General features: G+C 38.6%; 1 protein-coding gene across 2 annotated transcripts in view; it reads left to right on the top strand.

Annotated features, from left to right (window-relative positions):
- Positions 1-9,123: 9,123 nt before the first annotated feature.
- LOC139117046 (protogenin-like) overlaps positions 9,124-11,941 on the top strand; it is a 155,698-nt gene continuing 152,880 nt past the window's right edge. Inside the window, exons 1-2 of one of the 2 annotated variants that reach the window (XM_070679865.1) lie at positions 9,124-9,317; positions 11,512-11,808. In XM_070679865.1, coding sequence (XP_070535966.1) covers positions 9,251-9,317; positions 11,512-11,808 — 364 coding nt within the window. In that variant the 5' untranslated portion in view covers positions 9,124-9,250. The remainder of the gene's footprint in view (positions 9,318-11,511; positions 11,809-11,941) is intronic. The other variant, XM_070679866.1, reaches the window with a different exon arrangement.

Genomic DNA, 11,941 nt, shown 5'->3' with positions numbered 1-11,941 from the left:
CTTGTTTTTTCCTTCAGAATTTTAAGTCCTGCTTTTGTTAAAAATTTAAACAGAACCGCGAGAGAAGTGACGATCCATGATAAAACGTCTGTTATTCAAATGACTTTCATTGTATTTCCGATAATCTCGGTGATAAATACACGTTCCGTACACACGACAAAGTTCAACGTCCTTGTCGCATGAAATCATCATCTGTGAACATGCTGATATCTCGACGCGCGCCCTCTACCGTCAATATTTCATATTAGACCTAGTTCGAGAAATGTGGAATACAATCACCTGCTCCCTCATATTATATACTCACACCATATTTAAAAACCATACCACTAACTTATAAATTTGTGATGTTCTCAAGTACGTAGCAACTAAGTTGTTACTCAACGGGACGGTCTTCGAGTATACTAGTATGAGCTCAGCTCCTCTCCTCGATGATATAAAACCACCTTACGAATGAAAAAGCAATATTAGGCCTGTAGCTAACTTTGAAATTCGTGTTCAACAGTATATTCTGTGGTTATAGAAACGATTTACTTCATTCTTGGCAAATTACTTTCTTCATCTGTCCGTCTTTGATATTTGCCATTGGTATTCATCACAAAGTGAATTGGAGTAAAGTCATTTCGTTTACATCAATATCATCACAGCGGCGATCCGTCGGCCGCTAAGTCCGACCAGGCCGTTGTTTGTTTGTTTTTTAGCCTTGGTTGTAAGTAGTACGCAACCAGAAATCGAAAGAAAAGACAATTTTTCCTTTTGCAAACAAGGTTAAAATGTGTGTTTCCGGTAACCCGACCTACCCCGGAAAAACCTGCCAACCCGAGATATTTTTTTGCATTTTCAAAAAACTTTTGAGTGAATTCTCTAAGGGACGGACCATTAGATCTTGGGAGGGGGGTGGTCAAAAACAGAAAAAAAAAAATTTCAGAGCAGAAAGTTAGGGAAAAAAAAATCTTCAAACTAGTCTGCAAATAAAAAAAAAAAAATAAGAAGACAAAGGCGTAAAAAAAAATCTGCAAAAGTCTTTAAAATTTTGAATTTTTTTTAGATTTTACCGACAGAAAGCAACTTTCTGTATTTTTTAGTACATCCTCCCGGCACATTTTTAATTTTAATTTATACATTTAGGGTGACTGTATCCCTTATACTGGAAGTTGTGATTATCTTATCTTTTCAGGACTTTTGTATTCTGATCACTTGAAAATTATGAAATTATAGAACCTGTTTTCTACTTGTTTCCTGCGTACAAACCGAGCACGTACACTAGGTAAACATTGAAACTATGGTATGGTTGTCAAGACAGAAAGTTGTATTTGCCTTTTAAGATCAAGGTAAACAGATGCAGGCCACATCAGTTTCATTTTTTTCACAGCATTTTATTGCAATGATGACTGCAAGAATGGGTGAACAAGTAGAAACACGTCAATAATGATAAAACAACATATCAAGTCATTATGTATTATTTTGCTTTTAAAAAGGCATTTTCAATTCTTTTTTCTCAAAAAACAGCCTCAAAAAACAACGCAACACATGTTTTAACATTCAACAATACACTACGTAGAATGCCATCTATCCAACAAATCCCAACACAAAAACACACATAAGGGTTGAACTTTGAAAGTTTCTCGATAGCAAATACTGAATAAATCTGCATGAATAATCGTTTTTGTGTAGCAATTTAACAAAGAAATTGGACAAGCCCTTTCAGAGAATACAGATTTTTTGACCATGAATGGCATAAATTGCCCTAAAAAGACAAATATTGAAATTTCAACACATCTATACACATCCAATCAATTTGGACATGCTGCTACAGAGAAATAGATGTTTTGATCAAAAAAGGGCAACAATTGCTCTAAAACACAAATATGCAAATTTAACTATATTATTTAGCTTATTTTAGCTTCTCAGCTTGTCAAAATCAATTGTGAATCATGAGATATGCATGATGTTTGGTGGGGTGCATGTAGCCATTTCACCACGCAGTAGAAAGGGAAGCCAGGAAACCAAAATAGTCAATTTTCAAAACTATAGAAAGCTACTGAGGAGCAAGAAGACCATGTTTCAGAGGAAGATGTGTAATCCGAAAAAATGCTCCCAAAGTGCCACCAAATAACACCATTTTTATCTCTATTTTTCAAAAGCTCCAACAGCAGGAGGGGGGACACCCCCCTCCTGACCTCCCCCCGCAAAAATACTCCCCAAGTGCCACCAAATAACACCATTTTAATCTCTATTTTCAAAAGCTCCAACGGCAGGAGGGGGACACCCCCTCCTGACCACCCCCCGCAAAAATACTCCCCAAGTGCCACCAAATAACACCATTTTAATCTCTATTTTTCAAAAGCTCCAACGGCAGGAGGGGGACACCCCCTCCTGACCACCCCCCGCAAAAATACTCCCCAAGTGCCACCAAATAACACCATTTTAATCTCTATTTTTCAAAAGCTCCAACGGCAGGAGGGGGACACCCCCTCCTGACCTCCCCCCCCAAAATACTCCCCAAGTGCCACAAAATAACACCATTGTAATCTCTATTTTTCAAAAGCTCCAACAGCAGCAGGGGACACCCCTCTCCTGACCTCCCCCCCCCCCCCCCCCCCCCGTGACCGCTTGCGTGGGCGCTTGTGGTGCTTGGCACCACATCTTTGCCCTCTTTATCTTCAGACAGCGACGAACTAAAAAAAATTATAAATCTGAAAATTTACTCTGAAAAAAAAAATTTGCACAGCTAATCTCAATTGGAAAAAAAAAATTCAGAAATTTACAATAGTAAAAAAAAAAATTTCACAATTTCATTGTGACCACCCCCCCTCCCAAGGTCTAATGGTCCATCCCTAAATTTTACCGTATTTGATGGGTCTCAACCATCAACAAAAAATATTCCCCGACCAATCAACTCTACTTTTCGGCGGCATACTACCGGAAAGACATTTTTATTTGGCCTTAAGAAAATTAAGCTTTTATTACCTTTTCCCTGAAAATTCGCGGATTTACGTTTTTCTGGGAAAATCAAACGCAGAAAATGGTGGTTATTTGGTTTTTCAAATATCAAAAAAAAAAATTATTTGGTGGTTTAATTCGTGTGATCGAATATGTTGACCGTTGATCTCCGATAATTTACTCATGACATCGAATGTGACAGAGAATAGTGTTTCGATCCTCGATAATGTACATGTATAGTAGTGCATTCTGTATGTATGTATGTATGTATGTATGTATGTATGTATGTATGTATGTAAGCTTATATATGTAATCTTTCCATTATAGAATGAATAACCTTTGATATCACCTTGGTTACGATAGAGATGTCTCAAAATATTGTAAATTGATGAATAAAATACACACTCTAAAAAACATTACTGGAAAGAGTTTACTAAAAAATCATTCTAAGTGTTTTAACTTTGCTTCAGCATATAATTTCGTCATCTGTGATATCATTGGATGCCGCCGTGTGGTTGAAATTGACGATACATCTTTTTTTCGGCTACTCTTCGTTCAAGAAGGCGGAACATTTTGTTATTTTTCCCCGAGTATGTGGCAAATTTAAAGCAATGCTGTTGACAAAGTGACTCTTGACAGTCTCCACCGAATCGAATTTGGTTGTCAAGCTAAAAATATCTAAAACATCCCAGAGTAACCTGGGAAATTGACAAGATAAAGGCTGTATCATGACGAACCCAGCATGTGGCATGCGGGGACATTTTGACAGAAGAACGATCAGTCGTTTCCTGAATATTGAAAAAATATTTAGAGGATACATCGAAAGTATATGAGATAATGGAGCTGTACTTTTGTGCATAAATCAATCCCTAAATGCTTTCGATGCAATCTTCATCCCAGATTTGGTTCATCTCTCCCGCAGTTTTCTGTATTTTAAGAAGGTATCCAGGGCATTGGGAATTGCAGAGAATCGCACGACACGACATATTATAGTAAGAGATAGTATACTGCTCTGAATATACGTTGCTCAAAGCAACAATCAAGCCTTCGGCGTGGCGGTGTTGAATCGGCGTGGTGTCCTTCTGTTTGTTCGCCTTCGGATGCAGGTTATCCGTCAGAGCACAGTCACTCAACACGACATTGTTGTACGATTATGAGATAGTAGCAGTCATCGCGGTAATCTTCAAACCAATGATGATATCTCTTCCTATAGATGAAACTTAAGGTAGAACGCGCCTCGGGGACAGATAGCCGGACTGTCAAATTTCTATAATTCTTCTCTGATCTACCACTTGTGGGGCTCATTTTAAAGCTCTTGGAGAGAGGAAAACTTTCATCGGCTTGGTTTTTCGAAAATTCAAAGTTTAATTTTTCTCCGTAGAGTTAACACAGGAATGGCGGCCATTTTGAATTTCAAATATTGCAAAATGTTGGGTAATTTGTTTCGCTAGTTCCAAACTTTGCACGGTGACCCCCGATTTTTATCGTTGATTTGGTAAGAGAATGGTTGAAAGTTTCATTCAGGAAAGCTTGAGCAAAAGTTTAAGTCTTTCACTTTCGAGGCGCATACTACCTTAAATGCACTCAGAGAATGAAAATATTTGCTCACACTATAAGGACAGCGGCGAGGAAAGAGATATTTACTTTCTAACAATCCTTTTCACACCCAGCCACATTCAAGCACCCTGTTATATTCACAATGTGGACACTTATGTGTCAATAAAGATCTAGAAGATATGCATATGTCATAACTAAATATTTTCCAAGTTTGTTATTGCTTTAATTTTTGTATCAGTGCACATCGTTATCATAAATCATTTTGAGTTGGGCGTTTGAAGTCATTTTCAGCAGCATCGGTGAACTTGACCTGTAACATAGGTTAACTGCGCCACCGAGACGGTGGAAATGATTTGTAAATGTTTTGTGTTATCAAAATCACAAATAATTTCTTTCCTTTTGAGAGTACATTCTGTATCGTACTATATTGTATCAAATAATTTATATCATATCAAACCAAACCAAATCAAATGCCGTTTCTATGGTAGAAAAATTTATGAGATATTCCATTTACAACAATAATTGTCATGTTCTTTTATAGACACCGAGGCAAACAGAGAATGAACGGACCCGAAAGAAATCTTTGAGAGCATAGGTTTGTTTCTTAAAAACATAAATTTCAGCGCAGTTAAGGGTTATCGAGCCACAATTTTTTACCAAAAAATTTCGTTATTTTTCTCTTACAGTAAGACTTATATGTGAGGGTGACATTATGACAAAAAAATCAATATGTCACCAGATAAATTTGGCAGCTAGTTAAGCGGTTCCTGCGATCATTTTATATTATTATTGAGATCGATTAGCGCATCTTTCTCTAATTACTGAGCGAGTGTACATGTCTCAAGACAAACGCGATCCGAATCTCAGAGAGTTTAACATTTCCGATCGCCGTCTGCCGTTTTCAGTAGTGCTCAATTTTTGCAGTCCAGATAGTGTGAAAACATAATATCTAATGGCGTATAGGTGTTTTGAATCGACCAAATGCAACCCTCCTCTGTTCATTCACTCGGAAGCGCTCTAAAATTTCAGTATTGGCTGAGTTGAGTTCATGACAAGGTGTACAAGACGTTTCATTAGGGAAAGACTGCATCGTTAACTTGCATGGTACCTGAAACCTGGGTCCTTGCCTGATCAACTCCGGTGACAAACAGAAGATTTTTAATCCCCCAAGGTGTTAATGTTCCATTGTTACGTTTATCTTATCCAACTGATGCCATTGTAGGAAAGGCAGGTCTGTGAAATTAATCCTCTGATAACAAAGTAGGGAAGTGGGGTATTCCAAAGTTAATGAAGCTCTCCCGTAATAAACAAGTGTGCACGGGTTTGTTTGTTCATTGCGTTCTCTTCTGTCCCTGTTTGTTCTTTTTTAAATTCTTCATATTTGCTATTTTTCGGTGATCGCACATTGCCATTTTTCTATCTTCTCACTGCATTTCTTCTACTATTCGTTGCCATATGATGGCATATAAAAACGGAATAAGGTTATCATGTTATAGGGCACCATGCACCATGGCTTATTGGTTACTTGTTACTTTGCTAGTTGCATATCGCCCTCATGCGCCTGAACTAATAACCTTTTCTTTCTGTGCGCTGCCCATCGAACTTCGACGACAGTCCGATGATATATGGAATTCAGTACAGTTGTACCTAAAATCCGATTTTTTAAAATAAATTTTGACTGTTTGATTTGTTTTTACTCCAAAAAATTGCAAAAAAAGTTCGCAATATGCAAAGTACATCGGTGTGTTATGTAGGTTTAGTACAAGCCTAAATCGATTACATTTGATTATAGGGAGAAGAGCCTTAAATTTGGGGGACAATTCATTTCGTAGAAAACAACCCTATCGCCTCTTCTAAAGACTAGTATGATGAAATCCAAATTATAATAGCCTCAGCCTCAGTATTGTTGTTAATAAATGTATTTTTATAGTCTGAATTTAAGAATTCTGATAAACGCTAGCGCTGTGGCCATTATACACACATGCTGAAATGGGGCAAATTCTAGGAAGCTGTATTTCACTCAAGAGGAAAAAAAATGAAGCAGAAGTTAAGACATTAAAAGTTACAGCCACTGAAAGTGTAATGCGTATGAAATACTAAACTTGTCGTAAACGTGACAACTGCAAACGCGAAACACACAAAATCAAAACGATGAAATCTGTTCAGTTTCCATAACAATAATGACAATAATCTGGGACGGACAGGGAGGAAAATACTTCTGATCCCAGTAAACGGTCATGGTATCAACTCTTCGAGAACATCGATTCGAAGAAGTCAAATATCACGAGCTGTCTATGATATATTGGCTTAAAACTTGTATGGGGATTTCAAGAAATCTCTACATTCGTGTAAAATAACGGTACATACAAAGTTTCAAGATTACAGAATCATTTATTGTCACGAACTAGAAACAAACTTTCTTCCCGTAAGGTAGAATGTGCCACCGGGGCAGATATTCGAACTTTTTGCAATACTCTTTGGTTTAGGCCTACCCCTTGTGGGAGCACATTTTGAAACTCAGTGGGTAAATACAGTTTTCACCGGCCAAGGATTATTTTTGTGAAAATCGAAAAAAAGAAAAATTCCTCCTGGGACGACGGCTGCCACTTTGAATTTCAAATATCGGCAAATTTTAGGGAATTGTTTTCTCTAGTACCAAAATTTGCATGGTGACCTTGGTAAGAGTTTGCTTGAAAGTTTCCCTAGGCCTTTAAGTTTGAGGAAAAATTTTAAGCCTTTCAGTTTCGAGGCGAGTACTATCTTAATCCCTTTTTTTCGTTAAGCCGGCAACTGGTTCAGATACGATCACTTTTCCTGCCTCTCTAGGACGTTCTAGAAGACCATGGAGATAAGACTTATTATTTTAGTTCAAGCTCGATATGACGACATCTTGCAGGTTTCTAATATAAATGTCTTGCATTTGTAACAAAATATTTTCATCATCAAGCCTGGTTTATATGTCCTTTTGAAATAACACTTATGTTGGTTTGCCTTTTCGCAATGAGAGAGAGAGAGAGAGAGAGAGAGAGAGAGAGAGAGAGAGAGAGTATGTTTCTTTGTAATGGTGGTCATCATTAGCAATATTAAATCACAATTCAAGAGATCGCCGATTGGGTGAATCATCTGCGGACGACTAGGCCTACCGTGTTTTTTCTGTTTCGGGCAAGTTTTGTTAGTTTTTCGTTGGCGCGCTTCGAACTTTTGTAAAAGCATCGAAACAATACTTGGGCCTGCTTTATTGAAGACAGATTCAAGTGCTCAGGAAGAAGCCATACTAATTTGGGTCTGAAATGACATCACGAATACCTCATGCCCACAGCTTGGAACTTTTGAAAACCTTCCTACACTATGAATTTGCAGACACATTTAACCAATGACTTTTTTATGGACTACGCAATCAAAATGTCACTTTCGTCGGATGAATTTATGTCGCGCCACACAAGGCAGTCAGCACACATTGGCATAACATAGGCCTATTAACCAACAAAAACCTAAGTTAATATTTCAATGTCACGCAAGATGGAAAAAAGTGTGCACATATAATATGAATTAAGCAAACGGAAAGGAGAAATAATCAGTCTTCGTAGACTATATGCACCTAAAAACATACCGTCTGGCAGTGCTTTAATTAGTCACGAGTATTTTACTTTTACTAATCGCTGGCGTTGGTGGAACATGGATGTTTTTTTTTAAATTCTTAGCTGTGGTAAGGAGAGGTCGTTGACTGTACTTCGTACAGGTTTCACCGTTCGTTTGATAACAGGTGCCTAGTTAACTCCAGTGTAGGCCTATAGCTTTCAAAATTCTGCATGGTAAACTTCGGAGCTTGGAGGTAGAACGAGATGCCTACGGGAGAACGTTCGATTTCGGGGGTGAGATGGGATGGATGATTTTGGAGAAAACATTTTCGGCAGCAGGGGGTTGTTTGAAAAATGTTCCTGTAAATCTAGACCACAGGAATAATTTTGAACAAACCTCTCACATAACTAAAGCTATTCAAACATAATTACGCAAATATTTTTCCCATTTTGTATGTGTACAGGCGTGTCATGGCCCCATATAGATCTCTATGTATAAGCGTTATATTTGTCTATAAGGTGTGTGCACGTGTGTGTGTGTGTGTGTGTGTGTGTGTGTGTGTGTGTGTGTGTGAGAGAGAGAGAGAGAGAGAGAGAGAGAGAGAGAGAGAGAGAGAGAGAGAGAGTTTGAGTTTCACTTTACATTGCTGTCAACAGCCGAACGGCCTGTTATAATGCTACATTCTTATTTACCTATATCAATACAATAATATTTTAGGATGTTTGCAAGCACTGTAACTATTAAACTTTTTAAGCTGAGATAGTGTTCCGTCGGTAGGCCATCGCTTATATCAATGGCCAACGGTTCACGACAAGTGGCGCTCAGGCGCAGGCCGACCGCTGATAAAAATATAGTGCATTGTTCCCTCCGAAGACAGAAAAGTGGGTCTGTGAGCGGAGTAATAAATGGGATTATAATACAACACATGAAAAGTGCATTTACACGCCGGATCTGCCCTATCTGTTGTGTAGAACTCGTTTACTTTGAAAATAGAGTAGCCGCGACGAGAGAAACGCATTACAAATTGTTTACGCGGATGCATCAATGTTACTGGCGCGGCGATGCGTAGTGAGTAGCTCGACCAGGACATTGTATTCCTCCACCGATCGTTACAGAGGGCTATACAGTCATATAAAGTTTTTATCTACAAACTTGCTCCAATGTACGGTTATTTATGGCGCACCAACCTTCAGTTCCCATATCGTGGCTAACTCTCTTTCTCTGTGTTCTTTTATCGACAGGTAGGTGATATTTTAATGGTAAAATTGGCAGGATTTCATGCTATGCGCGAGCGTTTGCCGCAATGGACCCCGCAACACTGTGAAGAAGAGGGGCCGAGTTCGTTCGAGTTCAGATCGTGTTTATGGATAGTGGATATGACATTGAAATACCTTGCCCTAGATAGAAAGCCACACACTTATCGTAAGGCAACACGCCAATTTTCCTTGCATTTTAACATGTTTTGATCGTCTTTTTTACAATGACAATGAATGAATTGATTTGTTTGTGTTCGAGGTGAACTGAGGACACAATCGCAAGCTCAAGTTCATGCTAAGGTCGAGCGCTGTGAGCAGAATTTCGGGAGAGTACCGAACGCAATGGCTCATCTCCGTCTTCGAGGCCGAACAGCGCTGAGCTGCATGTCTCCATTTTTGACTGTTTCTCCAGCCGAGTAATAACTGTGTAGAGGCCAATGTTGTTTTCGAAGCCGATAACACGACGGGCCATTCAATTTTATTCAGCCCGGCTTGCTAAACCGCTATGTGGCTGGAGCGTCGACGGGGCGCTCTCTTTACACATTGCGTGTTGTTGGTGCCGTATCATCACCGCCAACATCTCGCGAAGTTGGCGCCCGTTTTAAGCCCCGCAGAGCCGAACGCAAAGACCCAAGTCAAAAACGCTATTCATGACACCAAAAACCCGAGTTGATTGAATAACTATGACAAATAAGAGCCTAGGTGGCCCTTATCAAAGGTCCCAACCCTTCGTTTTATCCAACACAACACATGATTACAGATTATGGCGAGGCCCTTCACCATGCCAGCCCTTTGCTTACTGCTGTTCATCACACTCACAACATAAAATGTTTTGATATAGTTTTGCGTTGACGGGCGATGAGAAGTGTAGATGATAGTTTTACTCTGTTTAATTCGGCTATGTCAGTTACTTATTCCGTGTCTCCAAGCTACACACTCATGCTTTACATGCATGCTCCTGTAACGCTGCTTACGGTCATGTTTGTTGTTAGTGATAGCTCTGCATATACTAAAAGGATGCGTGTTAGTATCGCTTGGCTGTACCAAAGATCTCTTTCCAGAATCTGCGGTTGTAGTACACATATGTGTACGTCATGATCATAAGTGCCCAGCATTCTAATTTCACAGGGAAAATTGATGTCCGGAAAACAAGCCATTGATATGCTGTGAGGGTCAACAAGCCAAGGAAAATTTCCAGTACCATCCATCAAGCTGTTTTTCTGCAGCTTCCACTCATTCCCGTCTCTCGTATTATAAATGTTCCTGAATACAGACTCTGGCATATTTTAGTCATTTTTGATTCCCAGTAGTCCATTTGCTCGTGGAAAGGTTTTCAGAGTTAGGACTGTGACTATATCTGGCATTGTTAAATGTATTGTTTTACTTTTCTTGGAAGTTTTTATCTGAGCTCTTTAATTCTTTGATCAAATCATGTGGTTTCTTTCAGCATTAATTTATTGATCCAATTTACAAATAGATGTGCCACTGTATTGTTTGTAAATACATCCTTATATAGTTTGCCCTTTGTTTTGCATTGGGAGATTTGCTGTGACTTTGCATTGATGACTACACATACTGACAGTTCATTTTTGCATTAAACCGTCTGAATTTGCATTCAGATTGCATGAATCTTTTTTTAAATTGTTGTTCCTCATGCTTCTAACCCTTTGAATGCCAATGTCAATTTTTGTCTCCTTCATAAAATATAACCCAGCCACTTTTTTTTTAGATTTTTTCAAATATTTTGATCAAAAACTGTAGGCCTTGTAAAGTGATGTCAATGTGGTCCAAAATTGTCGATTTAATTACAGAAAAATTCATGACAATTGGTAAAATGTTGCACTAAAATTTTGATGGGAAAAATTACAGCACACAAAGGGTTAAAAATCACAGTTCGATTTGAACGACAAAGTCGTCAAATTTTACAAAAGTTACTGGTCTTCTCATTTCCATTGTTGAGATTCCTGTTTTCAGTATGTCCTTTCTTACATATGTCAAAATTTTACTTGCCCCGTGCTAAAAAATCCATAAACAATATTTCTACGGTTGACAGTAAGTAACTTTCTGGTTAACCAGTGGACACTGTGACATCACAGAAGTTCTGCAGTTTTACAGTTTTTTAACTTGTGGTTCAGTTTTACTCACATTTGACTTTATTGTAATTTTTTTTTCCTTTCAGGAGTATTTAGCATAGAAACTTTAAAATTCACAGTAGAACCTCATGATGTGATCATAGTTACAAAAAACCAACCATTTGTGTGGGAATGTTCGGCGGAAGGAGTGCCTCCCATCAGGATCACATGGAAGAAAGATGGCCAGAACATTAAGAATAGCGTTCGCAACTTTGTCAGGAATGGCTCGCTTTACTTTTCAACGATTGTGCATCGAAAGAAGCAGTCGGACGAAGGGATGTATCAGTGTTTTGCAAGTAATGAGTACGGAACAATATTTAGTAGCGCTAAGCTTCGGGTAGCTGGTAAGTGAAGAGCTCATATCCTCCTCAACCTCTTTTGTATTTCAGAGAATCCTCCGGAATTCATTTTGTCCCTTCCTTACTATTGCATAGTTATATGATTTTCGAAAAAATCCTCAAGCGGATTTCCATGGTG

This window comes from Ptychodera flava, chromosome 18, assembly GCF_041260155.1.
Source record: "Ptychodera flava strain L36383 chromosome 18, AS_Pfla_20210202, whole genome shotgun sequence".
NCBI classification, from domain to species: domain Eukaryota; kingdom Metazoa; phylum Hemichordata; class Enteropneusta; family Ptychoderidae; genus Ptychodera; species Ptychodera flava.
This window is presented reverse-complemented; position numbering and strand designations above follow the sequence as displayed.